Raw genomic sequence first — 19,527 nt, 5'->3', positions numbered from 1 at the left:
GGTGGAGATCCCAAAGGCCCACCAGATGTAGGGGTCCTCCAGTGGCAAGAACAGCTCACTTTCCTACTTGCCAGCTGTCAGGCTGGCCTCCCCCTGCTGCACACGTTTAGTTTTCAAGCGTGAAAACCGAGCATGTAGAAAGGGACATGGAAGTGGGCAGTGCTGCCAGTTGGAGCAAGAAGAAGAGGGAACAGTTCATGCCACCAGAGGACCCCTCCACGAAGGAAGCCTTTCCCTCATTATTAAATACAGACCTGTGAAATAGTAGTAATAAAAAAGGCAAGTGCATTTTTATAATACACCACTGCATTCCACAGAACAAAAGGAGCAAGTTCCCACATGCCATCTTTTTCTTTTGATGTAGGCACGGGAAAAAAAAAAGATGTTAAATGCTCCTAGGTTTCATCCTAATTAATGCTTTTTTTTAAATTGTATAAATAGTAAGCCTTATTTTTAAGCACCAGATTCTCATAACATGATGTCTGTTTTGGTGGCCCTTTACTAGGTGAAAACATCTGTGCACGAGTCTCTTTAACCAGCTCCTAGGCTCCAAATGACACTATGATTTACCATTTAGATTTACTACTCTAACAGATGAAACCAATATTTCTTCTGTATACATCCGTATGCTGTACAAGATGGCATGTTTGAAAATATAAATGAAATCAATAAATATGATACCAGAACAACAATGTGGATACAATAAGTTCATAGGTTTGCTTGCTTTGTTGTGAATAAACGAGGATGACGGCTGCGCGGAGGAGAGGGAAAGGGAGTTTTACTTAACTGGCTTCAGCGTTGTGACATCATGCCGGTTCAATCTAACCTCCTTGCGCAATGACGGCCTTTTCTGATCAACTTCCTGTTTCCGGCAAGGCAGCAGGACTAAAGAAAAGTTTTGTTATAGGGGACGGTGTACCGGAGAAGGAAAGCTGCAGAATCGTTGGTGGGTAATTTCTGGTATGAGTTTGATGGTGATGGTGTGTTGTAGAGACAGGTGCCGGATTGCGGACAGTGAGAGTCAAGATTTGCTAGAACGAGGAGTGCGGAAGTGAGAGGGACAGATGGCAGACCACGAGGAGGGAGAGACCGGTCCCCGGATGAATGTAAAGAGAGATGCTCAATGTGTGCGAGCAGCCTATTGCGTTGGTATCTTTGTTCCAAATCGGAGCAAGGCTCATTCTAGAGCTCCAGCTGCCTTCTCCATACCTTACAAGCTTCATTCTGGTGCTCCAATTGTCTGCCTCGGTGTATTCTAAATCGTATTCTGGAATCACCACCAGAGATTTTGACTGTACTCCTGCGGGAATCCTGTAGCAACTTATTCCATCCTCGCGGGAGTTCCGCAACCCCCTTTCTCCTGTAACGCTCTAGTGTTGAAGCTATGCAAAGTTTGTTGACTGCCATGAGGTTACAGTACCCGCTGTGATGGCAAGGTGACAATATTTGCATCACCTTCTTATTTCACAGTGGGAAGGGTACAGAAGCCGATGCAGACAGCTACTGTGAGCAGCAGTGAATGGTTAATGACAGTTGTACGTGAACCATAGCACAGGATTTAGTTCACATGGTGGACATTGGTGCACAATATATTAAAATACGGTTTGAGGCACTGTAAAAAGGCTAGTATGCTCTCTGCATCAGGGCAGAAAAGCTAAGAAGCACCTCTCTGGGCCTCGCAGACCCACAATCCCCTCTCCCTTCTCAAGATCCTCTGATGCTAGGGACCCTGTAACAAACATGCACTAGTGTTCTTCAGCACGCATTATGTAGGTGCCCATAGGAATACTGTGGGTGTCTACACAGCGCATGCTAAAGAACGCTAGCATGCCTTTCTAAACAGGCCCTAGATCCTCTGATTATCCACCCCCTTGATCCTCACACACAAAAAAAAAGTCCCTGGTAATCCTAAATTAAATAGCACCCCTCCTTCTCCCTTGACCCTTCCCCAACTTAAAAAATAGTTCTCTGGTGTCTAGTGGAACCCCCCCTCCCCAATCTAAACCGATTAAAAACAAAATTCCCTGATGTGTAGCACTGCCCCCCCCCCCCCCCCTTCGGCATACCTTGAAGGGGCAGGAATGATTCCTACTTGTTCTTGCCTCCATCTTAGAAAATGGTAGCTCCTGATCCTGTGCAGTACGTCCTGGGATGAACTGAGCAAGGTCAATCTGCCACATAAGGCAATTTTTCCCTCACTTGATAGTATCAGCCCAGAAAACTTCCTTTATTTGGCAGACCGACCTCCGCCTGGCATATTACAGGATGCAACATGGGAGTCATACACTTCTGTTGTCCAAGATGATGGTGTAGAGTCACCAGCAAGTAGGCATTGCTGCTGCTTCTGGGTGGGTCAGGGTGGGAGTGCAGCTAGACACCACTGACTTTTTGTTAAGCCTGGGAGAAGGAGGGGGTGCCTCTAAACACCAGCAAATTTATTTTTTATGACCCATCCGCCTTCCTGCCAGAGGGTGAGATAGTAATTGCTCATGCACTGATAGGAAGAGGGGGCATTTTATAATAAGCTATAGATTGCACTACAATTTTAATTCAGCATTAATTTGCATACTCAATTGCTAAATTTTGGCTGTAATTTATGTGAAAAGCTTAGAAGCTGTGCAGTCAGCAGCTCTATGTAGCTTTCTGAGATGCATTAGGCAGGTCTTAACCCTTATATGCAAGTTAAGCCCCTCCTAGTTCATTGCCATTTTGAGGAGGCACCCGCAGAGGAGGGAGGGAAGTGCTAGTCCCTCCACCAACTTTGAGGTGGGTGGGTGGGGGGTGGGGTGCCAGAGTGGGTGTGACGGGTTAGCAGTCCCACTGGACAACCAGGGTCTTGTTAGTGTTGGGGGTGGGGGCTAGCGGTCCCACTAGACCAAGTGTTTTTCATTTGGGGGGGGGACGTGGAAGTCCACTGGACCTCCAGGCCTTGTGTTTGGGGGAGGCCAGCTTAGGCTTGATAAGTCTGGGAGAAAATCCTAGACCTGTCAAACCTCTTTTGTGGGTCTCCCCCATTCCTCCCTTGGCAAACCCAAACGCCTGCTCCAAGCTTGTGTACAATTTGCAGTGGGAACAGCGCCCTTGTTTCACATGCTGCCTGCTTATCATAAGGGAGGAATGCGGGAGACCCTCATTTACATGCATTTGCACACAGTTAGCAATCAGAGCCGGTGAGTGCGTTGTTTCACGAGCTCACCGCTCTGATCCTTGGGCACAGGTAAACGCAGGTGCTAGTCTGGTGCTAATGGCCTCTAGTGCCCTTGTTTGCTTTTGATCATCTGGGCCAAGGAGCTGTAGTGATGTAGTTTATATGGGATTAGTTTTGAGGGTGGGGTAGTTGTGGAGGGATAGGTTTGGTTGGTGGGGCAATTTTACAGGCTTTTTGGGCAGTTGAGGGGTAGTTTTTTGGGAAGTGAGTGTGTAGGAGGTAGTTTTAAGGAATAGGGCAGTTTAGAGGTGGTGTAAAAGTTGCAGGGGGCAGTTTTGGGAGATAGAGCAGTTTGCAGGCTGGTAGTTCTGGAGATAGACCGTTTACGGGGTGGTGAAGGGGTTGTGTAGATATGGGGGGTGATTTTTAGACTGTGGGGGTATTTGGGGGGAGTGGGGCATTTGCGAGGGATTAGGTTGTTGGGTGGGGGTTGGGCAGTTTGGGGATTTGGAAGAAGAGGGAATTCCACCATTAAAGTGCTTTGTACTGTTTTCTTAACAGCTGTGTTTGTTTGTGCAAGTTTCTATGCTACAGAAGCTGGAACTCCTATTCCCATAAAAAATGAATTGGGCCATATTTTGGGACCTCATTTCACTGGAACCCCTGGTGCGTTTGGCCTGTATTCAAACTCATTTTGCCTTTTTATTGTTTTTTTTTCCTACATTCCATGTTTCATCTCATTCCGTTAAGTATTATCTGCTAAGAATCTCTGGAACTCTTTCTCCTATAAAAATGCTTTGTGCCTCCTTTTTGGGAGGGTTTTATTTTTGGAACACCCAGTGCAATTTGGCCCATTTCCATACTCACTGTTCGTTTTTACTGGTTTTCCCTCATGCTAAGTTTCATCCTACTCTGTTAAATTTTCGGAAAATTATTTTGTCCCCAGACAGAAATGCTGGTTCATGGAAAGATTACTTTCTGAATGTTTAAGTTGCTAAACAGCCAGAAGTTATTTGTTTTATTGCAGGCAGGATTTCAGGGTGTTCTGGAGCTTGGCAAAAAGATTGTAAGCTCCTTTGAGCAGGGACTGACCTTCTTTGTTAAATTGTATAGTGCTGCGTAACCCTGGTAGCGCTTTAGAAATGTTAAATAGTAGTAGTTGTAGCTTGTAGACATTGCTATTTAAATGGGTAATACCATCGAGCATCTGCATGAATTTAAACGAGTGTTTAACTTTCTGCAATTGCTGTACCATTGAATATTGACCACCTCATTTTTTAATTGATTGTTTTGAATCTAGAGTAGTGCTCTGAAATCTTTCTGAGGTCATGATCCCAATTTTTGCAGCAGCAAAAAATGTGCAACCCTCAGGCAGCACAGGATAATGATGCCCAGTGGAGCACCTTTCCACAATTTTGGGTAGTTCTGATTAGAGAAAAAATAATAGGTTTTAAATATTTCTAATCTTGTGATTTGTACAGGAAATGCCAAAGAAGGGGCTGAAGACCACTGAGAGAGATGATCCTGTGCCTTGCAAACAAGCCAGGCTACAGGCAGCATGCACCCTTCCATCTCTGAACTTTGAGAGCCCGGCCAGTCTCTTTTCAAGTTTGATCTTTCCTATCAGCTGTGAAGAATTCTTTCAGCATTACTGGGAAAAGAAACCCCTACTCATCCAGAGAGATGACCATAATATGTCAGCCTTCTACCAGGCCCTCTTCCAGGTGACAGATCTGAAGGCACTCTGCAGCCAGGGCATTTATTATGGAAGAGATCTCAATGTTTGCCGCTGTGTGAATGGGAAGAAGAAAATCCTAAATAAAGAGGGCAAAGTTAGCTATGGGCAGCTGAAAAAGGATTTTGATCAGAAGAAAGCCACAATACAATTTCACCAACCTCAGAGGTTCAAGGTAAGCTACAGTGGAGGAGTGGCCTAGTGGTTAGGGTGGTGAACTTTGGTCTTGGGGAACTGAGGAACTGAGTTCGATTCCCGGCACAGGCAGCTCCTTGTGACTCTGGGCAAGTCACTTAACCCTCCATTGCCTGCCGCATTGAGCCTGCCATGAGTGGGAAACCGCGGGGTACAAATGCCGTATTTTTCGGACTATAAGACGCACCGGACCATAAGACGCACCTAGGTTTTAGAGGAGGGAAATAGGAAAAAAAAAATTTCCTTTTTCCCTCCTCTAAAACCTAGGTGCTCCGGTGCGTCTTGTCCGAGTTTTGGACCTCCGTCCCGTACTTACACGATTCCATGTTCCCTGGTGGTCTAGTGACGTCGGGGCAGGAAAGAGCCCCTCTTTCCTGCCCATCGCGCTGCTCTCCGTGCTCCTCAATGCTTTCTGACGGTCTCGGCGATATTCAAAATCATTTTGAATATCGCCGAGACCGTCAGAAAGCATTGAGGAGCACGGAGAGCAGCGCGATGGGCAGGAAAGAGGGGGCTCTTTCCTGCCCCGACGTCACTAGACCACCAGGGAACATGGAATCGTGTAAGTACGGGACGGAGGTCCAAAAACGCTACCTTCGGACTATAAGACGCACCCCCCATTTTCCTCCCAAATTTTGGGGGAAAAAAGTGCGTCTTATAGTCCGAAAAATACGGTAATTAAAAAAAAAAAAAAATCACCGTGGCCAGGATACAATTCTCAGCTCACCTCAGTGGCAAAACCATGAGAGGACGTGGGCATAAGCCCCCTCCAAAATTATTGCAACTGTGGAATAGCTGACAGGGATGACCAAACCCCGCCAGCTGAAGAGGTCCTTTGCCCAAGCCCCCTCCAATGCTGCCTGGGCAGCGGACCTCTTTGATTGGTGGGGCTTGGACTTTACCACTGGCAAAGGTAGGAAGGCTTTAATGCTGCCATTGAGGGGGGGGGGGGGGGGCAGAGAAGAACTGAGAAGAAATGTGTATACCCCCAAACACAAAAAAATTTGACTTTTGCCTACGTCCTTGGCACACTTGGAAAGGAAGGGACACAGTAGTCTAATTTTCTTCCATATTTCATTCCCTTTATAAATGGATTTCTCTCTTTCTTGTCTGGAAATCTCCCTGATTTTTCAGGTAAATTTTGTAGAAATGATCTTTGGGTCCAATTATTCATTTGTTCTGCCCTTGGTGCACAGATGTTTTAGTTGCAGAATGAGGCGTGCCCTCGTATGCTTACAGCGGCTGCTTTCCTCTTCTAACAGGACCAGCTGTGGCAGCTGCAGGCACAGCTGGAATGCTTCTTTGGATCCTTGGTTGGCTCCAATGTTTACATCACTCCTCCAGCAGCTCAGGGATTGCCTCCTCACTACGATGATGTGGAGGTAAGAGACTGGTTATTTTTAGTTTTTTCCTTAATGCAATATTCTGAAGGAGGGTTTTTTTTTTTTTAAACAAAGTTAAATCTAGCGAGTTCCAGACATCCTATACTTTTGTTGCAGCTTCCTATCTAGAACACAGTGCTTTACAGTCTGCCCTAGTATGTGGTGTCTGTCAGTGGCTCATTTATGCTTTCTCCTTTTGTTCATTGGGTGCATTGATCCCTGCCACTGACTTGGTTAGGGAAGCGTCATACTGATCTTTGCCACAGTGACTATATACTTCCTATCCCAATAAAGAGAAATCTGTCTACCAAAAAATAAAAAATAGGGCTGCTATGTTCCAGGTACAAAAATCACTTAGATTGTGAGCCCAATAGGGACAGAGAAAAGTACCTGCTTATTATAAAAATGTAAACTACTTTAATTGTACTACAATCAAATCTATGACCCTTGATCCTGCACTAGACAGAACTGCTGGCGGGGTCTTCCATTTCCTTTGCCCCAGTAATGGAGCGTTTGCTAGAGATCTGCCTTTCTTTGTCTTGTGTCTTTCTGGGAAGGTTTACCTCGCAGGCAGCAACGAGCCCTTTCCGCTACGTCACCATGTGCTGCTCCACAGGTCTTCATCTTTCAGCTGGAGGGCCAGAAGCACTGGCGTCTTTACAGACCGACAGTCCCACTAGCGCGAGAATACAATGTGGAATCTGAGAGCTGCATCGGGAACCCTACACATGAATTTATGCTAAAGGTACTATCACTGGTTCATTTAAAATCTATGAAGTGCACAAAAATGAGCAGTAGCAGTATTTCCTCTTTGGGCTGATGCCTCCTGGGTTCCTGACCTTGACTTTACCTTTGACCACATGAATACGCTGGGAAGAAGGCTGCTTCATGTCCCATAGCAAATTGTAAGACCTGAGAGTAGCACTTGCTGTCACCCTCAGTAAGCAGGTGCTCAGGGGCAGTATCTCCAGATGGGTCAAATTTGCACATAATGGCCTCTAAAGTAATTATAGAACATGGTTTTTATTTACAATTTTGCATATATCGTGACAGTCATGAACCTCACTCAGAAATTCTCTTATCTTTGCAGCCAGGAGACTTCTTGTATTTTCCCCGGGGGACCATCCATCAGGCAGACACCCCTGCGGGAGGTCTCCATGCTACTCATCTCACCATCAGCACCTACCAGAATAGGTGGGGCCTGGCACGGTGCCAAGAGCTGTATGACTAAACCTGGACTACACATAATAACAATTCTCTCTGCAGAAAATTCCTCTCTCTTCAGTATATATTCCATTTTTCAAATTCCGGTCTACAGTTTTTGCTAACACAAAAAGCAATTTGTAGGCCACCAGTGTATAATTCTTGGTGGGTAACAATAAAACATACATAATTTAAATCAAATAAAAGTCAGACAAAAAAAAAAGTAAGTAAATAACCATCAAGTTAACGTTTCTTCGAAGTCAGGGGTAGGCAACTCCGGCCCTCGAGAGCCGCAGGCAGGTCAGGTTTTCAGGATATCCACAATGAATATGCAGGAGATTGATTTGCAAGCACTGCCTCCATGATATGCAAATCTATCTCCTGCATATTCATTATGGATATCCTGAAAACCTGACCTGCCTGCGGCTCTCGAGGACCGGAGTTGCCTACCCCTGTTCTAAGTTAGTACATTTAAGTCAAACTTTCTCAACCCAGTCCTCGGTGCACACCAAGTCCCATCAGGTTTTCTGGATATCCACAATGAATATGCACGAGATAGATTTGCATGTATTTTCTCCTTGGTATGCAAATCTATCTCATGCTTATTCATTGTGGATATCCTGGAAACCTGATGGGACTTGGTGTGCCCTGAGGATTGGGTTGAGAAGCTGAGCATTAAGTTACCAAATTATATGATTTAAAAATATCATTGGTTATGCCAAAGCCTGAGGAAATGCTTGTCCAAATTAAATGGTCTTTCAGTTGTTTTCAAAACACGTTGTGGGACATCTGTTCAGTGGCCAGGTTCTATGTATTGGGCAACTGCCTATTATACTCAACAGATCTAACATTTTAAAAGCATATTGCAAAATGGATTAATAGCTTTTTATGCAATTAATAGAGCATTTCCTGGTTGTAACATTGAAAGTCATGTGTGCCTCATAAGTACACACCCATTCTATTAAAATATGATGTACTTATTTGATTGTCAAGCCTTGGATTTTAATTACTGTATAGATAGTATGGTATAAAAATGTAATAAAATAAATCATGTGCAACATTGTCAAAGAGCCCTTTGCTCGGTATGGACTCTGTCCTTACATGCTTGCAGACACAGCAGCCAGAAACAGACCACCTCAGCTTATCACAAATTTAGTTAACATTGATTGAAAAGAAATAACGTAATGAGTCCTGCCCATTGGCCAAGTCTGTGCTGTAAGTTTGCTGCACAGACAGGACTTACATCTTATGAAAAACAAGAGTCCTTGCTATCAGAGTAGCAACAGTTAAGGGGTGATTCTGTACGCACCTTGCTTTGAAGGCACCTGTATTGCAGATGGGTGTGCACATGGGTTGAGCGCAGATGTGCGAGTGCAAATTATAAAATACAATTTGTGTGTTCATGCATACATCTAGGCATGGGCTGTTACACCAGCTATAGGGCTGGTGTAAGCTGCTGCACCTTGATGTATGTGCGTTCTTTGCCATATGTCCTAGGTGCCTATCTTTCTTAAAGAATAGACTTAAAATAGGCACCATTACCAGTGCCTGTAGTAGGTGCCCTGTTCTAGAATTATCCTCCACATGACCAGACTTGGGATACTGATGTACCAGGCAGTAGAGAGAGTTTCTGTTGCCTGCAGACTGATTGATTGTGATGACTGAACCAGGCTGAAAGGGGAGAGGGTTAAAATAGGGAAAACAATGAAGGCCTATGGTACTATAACCTCTTACAGAGTTTTCCAACTGAGCTGGAAATGCAAAGGAGCAAAATAGAACTGCTGGACCACTAAATCCAAAGAGGAGTAGCTCATTACAAACCAGCATGACAATCAGGAGGTTTAACTTGAACGCAGTACCCCATCGTCCCTCTGTCCAATGGTGGGTGGATTTACAGATCTTCACCTATTGAGAATATCTGCCTGTAAAAGCTGTTTTGGGAAAAGAGATCATATAGGCTGCTGCGGAGGGAGTGGGTCATAGCTGGTGCTATTGTTCTCTGTATGAGTTCTGTAACTGTTCTGTTTGTTTTGCAGTTCTTGGGGAGATTTTATCTTGGATGTGATTCCTGGCCTTGTCTTTGATGCAATGAAGGACGTTTTGGAGCTGCGCAGAGGGGTGCCAAGACAACTGCTTATGGTAAACAGTGACACTATCTCCCTAATTCTCTGACTGGGTAGCCACATTTAAGCACCACTTGCATGAGTGAATGTACAGAGCACCTGCACTTTCGTGAGTAAGTGTCCACCTATGCACGTAAAGGTGAGCTGATCACCTACGTGCTGTTCTGTAAGTGGCATCACATGTGAATGCAAGGGGAGTGCTCAGAGCATGGGAGGGGCATGGATGGTGCTGCCACTTAGAGGATACTGTAAGTTACGTACACCCTTGCCATTTTTAGGCATTATGCGAATATAATCCAACCGGACAGATAGCAGTGTATTAGAGCAAACAGAGTAACCTAATACCAAAAAACTGCTCTAACAAGAAATTTTTTTAGTGCTTAAATGTACTAGTGCCAGGTTGCGCTAATATTCTATAACAGAATCAGGGCACTCATGCCATTATAGAATAGACTCTCCCCGATCTAGCATTGGGACAATTACATGGAGGTGCCCACTTATAAAATCGCGCCTTATCCCTCTGATTCTATATAGGTTGCCCAAAGTTGGGTGCCTAAATTTGGGCACGGAGCCCAGATGATCGCTAAACTAATTAGTTGGGTTCAATTAACCAATTGGTGTTAATTGGCCCTAATTTGGGTTTACGCACACATCTGCCTATATGCTATTCTAGAACGCTGTGTGCCCAAAATGTCTCACATACAACCCATGGGATAGGAGGAAATGTCCTATTGTGAATTAAAAACTGGTTGAAGGATAGGAAACAGAGAGTGGGGTTAAATGGGCAGTATTCACAATGGAGAAGGGTAGTTAGTGGGGTTTCTCAGGGGTCCGTGCTAGGACCGCTGCTTTTTAATATATTTATAAATGATTTAGAGATGGGAGTAACTAGCGAGGTAATTAAATTTGCTGATGACACAAAGTTATTCAAAGTCGTTAAATCGCGACAGGATTGTGAAAAATTACAAGAGGAACTTACGAGACTGGGAGACTGGGCGGCTAAATGGCAGATGATGTTTAATGTGAGCAAGTGCAAGGTGATGCATGTGGGAAAAAAGAACCCGAATTATAGCTACGTCATGCAAGGTTCCACGTTAGGAGTTACGGACCAAGAAAGGGATCTGGGTGTCGTCGTCGATAACACACTGAAACCTTCTGCTCAGTGTGCTGCTGCGGCTAAGAAAGCGAATAGAATGTTGGGTATTATCAGGAAAGGTATGGAAAACAGGTGTGAGGATGTTATAATGCCGTTGTATCGCTCCATGGTGCGACCGCACCTTGAGTATTGTGTTCAATTCTGGTCGCCGCATCTCAAGAAAGATATAGTAGAATTGGAAAAGGTGCAGCGAAGGGCGACTAAAATGATAGCAGGGATGGGACAACTTCCCTATGAAGAAAGACTAAGGAGGCTAGGGCTATACAGCTTGGAGAAGAGACGGCTGAGGGGAGACATGATAGAGGTATATAAAATAATGAGTGGAGTGGAACAGGTGGATGTGAAGCGTCTGTTCACGCTTTCCAAAAATACTAGGACTAGGGGGCATGCGATGAAACTACAGTGTAGTAAATTTAAAACAAATCGGAGAAAAGTTTTCTTCACCCAACGTGTAATTAAACTCTGGAATTCGTTGCCGGAGAAAGTGGTGAAGGCGGTTAGCTTAGCAGAGTTTAAAAAGGGGTTGGACGGTTTCCTAAAGGACAAGTCCATAAACCGCTACTAAACGGACTTGGAAAACTCCAAAATTCCAGGAATAACATGTATAGAATGTTTGTACGTTTGGGAAGCTTGCCAGGTGCCCTTGGCCTGGATTGGCCGCTGTCGTGGACAGGATGCTGGGCTCGATGGACCCTTGGTCTTTTCCCAGTATGGCATTACTTATGTACTTATGTACAAAAGAGGGTGTGGCCATGGGCGGGTTAGGGGCATTCTCAATATTTAGGTGCAGTGTTATAGAATACTGGGGTTACATGCCCAACTTGTTCACCAGGATTTATATCAGGTTTCAGCAAGGGTAAGTTCTTGCACCCAAAGTTGGTAGTGGGAATAATGTTTGGGGTGGATTTTTCCTGTTGCCTAAATTTGGGTGCCATTTTATAGAATTTACCCCTATGTGCCTGATGTAGCACTTTCCCACGTATATCAAGGTTCATGTTTTGGTGTTCCCTGGACTTCAGCAGGTGGATACGGAAGAATCATCCCAGAGGTTAGGTGGCCTTCTACGGAGTCTAGCAGATAGACTGGAAGGTAAAAAGGAGCTGCAGTCATCGTTCATGAAGAAGGACTTCATTATGAACAGATTACCCCCTTTCTTGATCAGTGACCACAGCTTACTGGTACCAGGTAAAATGAAAGCATATAAACATTGCACGCAGCATGGAAAGTGGCATAACATTCTTGGAACACAGCTAGGGAGTTGTCACCAGTCCAGGAACAGTGGTGATGTAGGAATAGTGGAAGTACTAAGTCCAACTTTGGTGGTAACAATAATAGAACCAAACTTGGGATCTTCACAAGCTCTAGAATCTGCTGTCTTGACCTGATCTGTTAGAAGAAATCTTAAATTGGTACCACGTTGTAAGGTGTAACTGTGCTTTAGCTAAATATGTGCATATTTTCTCTTTGTAGGTGGGAAGGTACCACAGTTAGAGAGTAAAATCAAGCTACAGTTCAAAGACTATGCTTTAATTACTCTGGAACCGAGTCAAGTCAGCTCTGTAAGTAGGGTATCTCAGGCTGTACTTGGGGGGAAGGAGGGGAATGCTTGGGATGTAGGAAAGAAGGAACAGAAAATGTAAAGTACCAATATTTGTACCGTCTGTTTGAAATCCCTGGTTGTAATGTTAACCCAGAGGAAGGTTCTCAAAGGCCAGTATGCAGTGGAGGAGTAGCCTAGTTGTTAGTGCAGTGCATTGAGAACCAAGGGAACCAGGTTTGATTTCTGCTGCAGCTGCTTGTAACTCTGGGCAAGTCACTTAACCCTCCCCATTGCGCTTGGTACAAAATAAGTATCTGTATATAATCCGCTTTGATTCTAACCATAGAAAGGTTGTATATCAAATCCCATCCTCGTTCCCTTTCCCAATGTTGCCATTTTTACCCATTTTGTGTGTATGGGAAAATTGCTTAATAAAGGATGATCAGCCATTCACACATCTAGAACCACAAAACCATAATTTACTGTAACAGAGTGCTTTATCTTTGACTGGCAAGGTTGGAGGCAAGAATTATACTCTCCTTCTTCCCCCTCCCAAATAAATGACCAGTACTCTCATCCACCTCTTTCTCACCATAATTCTCAGTCTTTATCATTGTTCCTATCCTCTTCCCACTAGTCTCTCTTTCTTTCTAAAAGCCCACCACATTGACCCAACACTTCCCAACCATCATCCCTACCTGTCTCTTCTCTTGCAGATATGTTCGTTCATTCTCCTGGCTGCAGCCACCACCTTCTGTTTTCACAAGCGTAGACTGTTGAAAATACTGCATCTTGTCATTTACACCACAGGCAGATTCCTGTCTTCAGCTCACGTTGGCCACTTGCACGCGCCTGCATGAGTTGATGAAAATACGTTACACCACTTCTTTATTTTCCCCTTCTTGGTGATGCCACTTCTATTTTTTTTTCCTTGATAAATCAATAATGATGCCATACCACTCTCGTTTGTTGAAGAGATGCAGTTTTACTTTCCTTGAGAAGCTTGGTACATCAGTTCCTAATAGTGCACTTTCCCCTTGCTTCTATACAGGTCGCCAAAATTTGGTCACCGATCCACGCACAGACTAATGAATGTGCCATTGACAATCAGTAATTGGTGTTAATTGGCACACATTTGGGTTTATGTGCAGGTCTGCCCTGCGTCCTATTCTATAAAATCCACGCCTGAATTTTATAACACGCAACTCAAAAGGAGACATGGCCATGGGAAAAGGCATGGATGAGTCTGGCAGTCCCAGAAATTAGGCACAATGTTATAGAATAGGGTCATCTATGTGTCCAACTGCCATTAGTTGTGCACCAGCATTTACACCAGGTTTCAGCAGATGTGCCATGCCCAAATCTAGGTGCAGGAGCCATGCTAAACTAGCATTCTTTAAAGGGCTCTCCATGCAGAGCACCCTTTGCAGAATACTAGTTTAGTATGGCTCTTCCCTGCACCTAACTTTGGGCACCATTTATAGAATTCTTTCCTGTGTGTACTATTTTTGAGCAGTTCTGTAAAAGCACAGAAGAGGGGCTGTAATAGATCATCTTGGGCATTACTTCTCAACTGTCTTCTGGAGGCACACTTAGCCCGTCAGGCTTTTAGGATTACCACAATGAATATGCAAGAGAGATTTGCATAGATTTGAATACAGTGAGTCTTCAGTATATCTCATTCATATTTAGTATGGTAATCTTGAAAGCTGAATTGGCTAGATATGTCTGTAGGAGGATCGAGAAGCACTGTTCTTGAATAACATGGATTTCTTGGGACAAAGGTGTTGCTGGTTCTGAGTGTGCCAGGATCCGTTGCACTCTTTCATCACATCCTCTTAATTCTGCTCTCCTGTCACCTCAGGAAGAGAGTCGAGAAATGATGGTTTACGTTTATCACTCATTGAAGAACAGCCGAGAGACTCACATGATGGGACTTGAGAAGAGTCACCTTTCTGAAAATGCTCCAGAGGTTTGTTTTGAAGGTTTTTTATTCGAACAGTTTGTAAGAGAGCTTTTCCTATATTAACACTGCCATTTGAATTCCAAATGAAAAAGAGTTTAAATGATGTGAGCTTCTGGTCAAGGCATCGGTTTAGTAAAGCCAGGTAATTTCAGGAGGGTAAAACCTGTACACTAGCTTAGTGTGATAGAATTGTATTGCACTGTGTAGATGATTTTTTTTTTTCAAGAGACTTTGTCAGTGTTGGTAAAATGCGAATCTGAAATAATAGACTTTTGTTAGCAGTCATCGTACAGCAGGAAATCAAGGCAGGTACTTCCATTAGGCAGTCTAGGCAATTCTTAGGGCAGTAAAAGTGCCAAATCAGCTGCTCTTCCTTGGCACCCCTTCTCCCACCAATTTCTTTAAATGTTTATTCTGTCAACATCACCCTGGCAGCTGTATTACTAATGCATCCCTCTAGCACATCAGTTTCCTCTGCAACTGTGAGGCTGGTCCTGCACTGCAAAGGAAACTGATGGGCTAATAAGAGTTGTTCCTCTTGCATCTTTTTGTCCCTGTAGCTGGCATTAGGAAGGGGAAAGAAGAAAAACCTAAGGTTTAAATGGGGTGGGGAACAGAGAGGAAATATACATGGAGCGGCCTGGAGGCAGTGAAGTGAGACCCTAAATGGGGGGAGGGGGTAACAGGGAGAGTGAGAGCTACAAGGGATAGTGGGTGGGCAGGGTGAGGGACACAAATGGGGTGGTGGGGCAGGGACGTGTGCCTGAGATGGTGTAGATAGGATGCAGTGGGGGTTTGGGATAGGATAAGGACATTAGGGATGGGGATAATGAAGGATGGCAGAAAGGGGCCATAGTTAGGGGAGGGACCTTGAACCTGTGAGAAGATGACAACCATAAGAAAATAGATGAGTGCTTGGAAGGGAAGAAAAGATAGACCAGAGAGTGGGTGAAAACGGGGGATATATCAAGCTGGGGAGGAGTGAATGGGAATGAAAGGCCAAGGAGGAACTGAAGGATATGAAGCAAACAGGAGAGGAAAACAGAACTACCATGAGGTAAACCCAAGACTGGATTATTCAAAAAAAAATGGAGCCTGTTAGTAACCCTTTTTGGTGAAGGTTTATCAGATCTGTGTATGTGACAGAAATTTGGTATTTTATTAGAATTTAGTTTTAGGGTAGTGATCCTTAGAAGTCTGACTCTTGGTATTCTTTATTGCAAGGCCTAGGGGCCAGCAGCAACTATTGGCTCTGGCTGTGACTCCCTGACCTTTCTCTCACCCCTGAGTCTTGCTACTGGTACTACATTCATATTTGTTCTGTTTTCTCTTTGCACCATCGAGCCACATATTACCCATACCCTGTACTATTCTCATAAAACAGAGAGCAGTGTGGAATATTGGAGAATTGTAAAAATGGGGAGGGGTGAGGGGACAGTCAGCTTGAAAGGGATGGAAGTGGAAACAGAAAGGTGAAGGCTGAGGGATGGGGACTGGGACTAGATGGGATGGAATTGGAGGAGATTGTGTTGGGAGAGAAGCTGAGGAACAGAGAATGTTGGGGGGGATGGTCTTAGGACAAGAGAAAATATGCGGAGGTTACAAAAATTATTCTGAATGCACCTAGGCATCCAGGCTGACCATTTCAGAGGAGAAAGAGGACAACTGTGTCATTTGAAGATGATTCATTCCCCCTGCCCAGTTTGCTCTCTCCTTTGTCCAGTAATGATTTTGGCTCTCACACTGAAATTGTTCTGTTGATATGGCCCTAGCTGAAAAATAGTGAAGATCACTGCAGTAGGTGGTGTACAGATAATTCTAGGGTCTGGTGTGTAACAGGAATTTTGATGGTTGAATCTTGAAGGTTAATGCTGTTTTGGTATGGAAGCATATATTTTGTTATTGTGTTATCTCCAAAGTAACATAACATAGTAAATGATGGCACATAAAGACCTGTAGGATCCATCCAGTCTACCCAACAAGATAAACTCATTTTACATGGTGTGCAATACTTTATATGTATACCCATGCATGATAATGGAGACTTTGTGTTGCTGTTACTGAAGTAACTTCAGAATCTGTGTATTATGTACATTGAGCTTCACCTTTGTGTATATCAGAGCTGCTATTGGTAGGCAGATGTGTGCAAGAATGAAGGTTTACCAGGTGTCTATTGTCCTTGCATCAGCCCTGTAAAAAAAGATATGTAAATTGAGGATTAGATTGGCTTATCTCATCAAAGTGCTATAGAGTCTGTGTTGACAACTGTAAAGAAATGATATTAAGGGCTCAGGGCACTCTGTAAACTGCAAGATTCCACTGAAAAAGCGCACAAATCTAGCCACAATTCAAAAAACACAAGTTATATCTACGAGGAAGTCACTCAAAGAAAACAAGATTAAACTTGCATGGGTTTTCAGGTTCCCATCAGCCCTGCACATGAGTTTCTGTCCTAATTAGTTGACTGAAACTCGTGTGCCGAGCAGATGAGAACCTGAAAATAAACTTATGCAAGTTTAATCTTGCTTTCTTGGAATGATTAACTAGGACTGAAACTCATGTGTTGCTGTTCAGAGCAGATAGAGCTTGTTCCTCAGGCACATAGGAAGCCTGTTCAGTAAGGAACAGAGGGGAAAGATGCTAGGGCAACCAGCCATTAAAATAAAAATAATCAGAAGAGCTACTGTGGTCTTGCCAGCAGATGGAGCAATTGCTACATGCAGCTTATGTTCATTCTGAAATCAGATGCCTAGAAGCACAGTAGAGCCCATGCACAAAGCTACTGCAGGCAGAAGCCCATGGTTAACGAGTGTTCTGTGCAGAAAGGGCTTCACTGTAGTTAACTTGCAGTAGATATGGGTGCACCCTGTTTACTTATTTATTTGTTACGTTTGTATTCCACATTTTCCCACCTATTTGCAGGCTTATGTGGCTTACATAGTACCGTAAAGGCGTTCGCCAAGTCCAGTAGAGAAACAAATACATGGTGATGTTGTGGTCGATTAAGGTTCAGCTACAATGGGGATCGAAGAGAGGAGAGGTTATATAGTGTCTATTACGAGCTTTGGTTTTGTGTATTGCAGAGTGTAGACATTTATGTTGGGTCGGTAGGGTATGCCTTTTTGACCAGGTTGGTTTTTAGTGATTTCCTGAAGTTTAGATGGTCGTAGGTTGTTTTCACAGCTTTTGACAGCGAGTTCCATAGTTTTGTGCTTATATAGGAGAAGCTGGATGTGTAGGTTGCTTTGTATTTGAATCCTTTGCAGTTTGGGTAGTGGAGGTTTAGGTATGTTCGTGATGATCTGGTTGTATGTCTGATTGGTAGACCTATGAGGTCTATCATGTAGCCTGGGACTTCGCCGTAGATAATTTTGTGGACCAGGGTGATTTTGAAGTTAATACGTTCTTTGGGAGCCAGTGCAATTTTTCTCGTAGGGGTTTGGCACCTTCAAATCGTGTTTTACCAAATATCAGCCTGGCTGCTGTGTTTTGAGCGGTCTGGAGTTTCTTTGTGAGTTGTTCTTTACATCCCGCATAGATTCTGTTGCAATAATCTGCATGGCTTAGTACCATTGATTGTATTAGGTTATGGAATATTTCCCTCTGGAAGAAAGGTTTTACGCGTTTAAGTTTCCACATTGAGTGGAACATTTTCTTTGTGTGGAGTTCACTTGGCTCTCAAGTGTAAGGTTGCGGTCGATTGTAACGCCGAGTATTTTATTAACTGGTAATGAGACCATTAGGTATTCCTCTATAATGCACAGAAATAAACAGGGAGTTTTAATATGTGCACAGTGCAAGAAAATTAGTGCCAGGTCCGGGCCAACATAGAAGGTTTGGCTAACAAGAGTTCATGACAGTTTTGGGTACATAAATGCCTCGTTTTCTTTTTTTCTGCAACTGGAATAAGTGCTTGCAACTTAGAAGACTGAATGGGAGATAGCAACACTTTGCACATGTCCAAACAAAAATGAAGGGGCCAGCACTTATCTGTGCATGAACCAGAATATCAGTCTTGGCAAAATTTTATGTTCAAGAAATTTTTGCAAGGCTAATATTAATGCACAGGTGCAGGTGTTTACTGGGATTTTTGTTTTCTTTGCCCATGTGCACGGTGAAGGCGCTGTTATCACAGGAACTTTGTGTCCAGTAGGCTTTGCCCAATTGGTACACTTGAAATTTCATTAGATTATCGCATCAGCACAGAATATTTTTGCATTTATCTTGCGGTAGAAGTCACATGGTTTTCTGCATTGATCCCAGTGGGGGCTTCTGACTACACCACCACTTTTCTGTAGATGTTTTCCAATATTTGTTTTCAGAACTGCGCTCTCTGTCCTCATGAAACCGAACAGCCAGCAAGGAGCCGATTCTCCATGTCTGCCAGCTAAGAGACAAGTACGTAGAACGATTTTGTCATGCCATGCCATGCCCAATTCTTTGTTTCCTTCTCTTGTAGGTTCATGGGTTGCGCTTTCCTCTGTCTCACCTGGAGGCTCTGAGACAGATTTGGGACTGTGATGTGATCTGTGTTAAAGATCTGAAACTCAATACGGACTCCAATAAACAGAGCCTTGCGCTGGCACTATGGGCTGAAAGTCTCATCCAGGTGCTGTAACCATGGCTACAAAGATCAGCAGTGTACATGCAAAATATTATTACGGACTGTTTTTCTGATGTGTGACTTCATTTCTATTTTGAGCTGGAAAAAGCTTTCTTTTCTTACTAGTCTCTGATCTCAGGAGAAAGGCGTAAGGCCTACATAAGTCTATAACATACAATAATATTTCAGCAAAATTAATAAAAGGTAGTTTGATTACAAGTCTGTACTAATTTGCAATCAGAAATTTTATGTAAACTGTTACGTAAACATTTCAAGGGTCTAAACGTTACACACACTTTAAAGTGCCTTCAGCACCATATGCAACACACACCTGGGTGAGGCACTGCATTTATGGTAGGCTTGACCATTAGGTTAGTGGTATACTGAATATCACAGCAAGGAGTGGGCTTATCCTGGGCTTTTTGTTAGGAACACCCAGTATTATTTGTATTATGGTAACAGATGAGCACCCAGAA

General features: G+C 43.7%; 1 protein-coding gene across 2 annotated transcripts; it reads left to right on the top strand.

Annotated features, from left to right (window-relative positions):
- Positions 1–870: 870 nt before the first annotated feature.
- RIOX2 (ribosomal oxygenase 2) lies at positions 871–19,488 on the top strand. 2 transcript variants are annotated; one of them, XM_030204261.1, is made up of 10 exons: positions 871–946; positions 4,630–5,058; positions 6,341–6,460; positions 7,077–7,205; positions 7,551–7,654; positions 9,700–9,802; positions 11,962–12,127; positions 12,413–12,501; positions 14,347–14,454; positions 18,908–19,488. In XM_030204261.1, the coding sequence occupies exons 2-10, from the start codon at positions 4,633–4,635 to the stop codon at positions 19,064–19,066; spliced, it is 1,404 nt and encodes a 467-aa protein (XP_030060121.1). In that variant the 5' UTR covers positions 871–946; positions 4,630–4,632; the 3' UTR covers positions 19,067–19,488. The 2 variants fall into 2 exon arrangements, with proteins under 2 accessions (XP_030060121.1, XP_030060122.1); XM_030204262.1 differs by lacking the exon at positions 12,413–12,501 and having other exon boundaries at positions 18,908–18,994.
- Positions 19,489–19,527: the final 39 nt, after the last annotated feature.

This window comes from Microcaecilia unicolor, chromosome 5 (genome assembly GCF_901765095.1).
Source record: "Microcaecilia unicolor chromosome 5, aMicUni1.1, whole genome shotgun sequence".
Taxonomy (NCBI): domain Eukaryota; kingdom Metazoa; phylum Chordata; class Amphibia; order Gymnophiona; family Siphonopidae; genus Microcaecilia; species Microcaecilia unicolor.
This window is presented reverse-complemented; position numbering and strand designations above follow the sequence as displayed.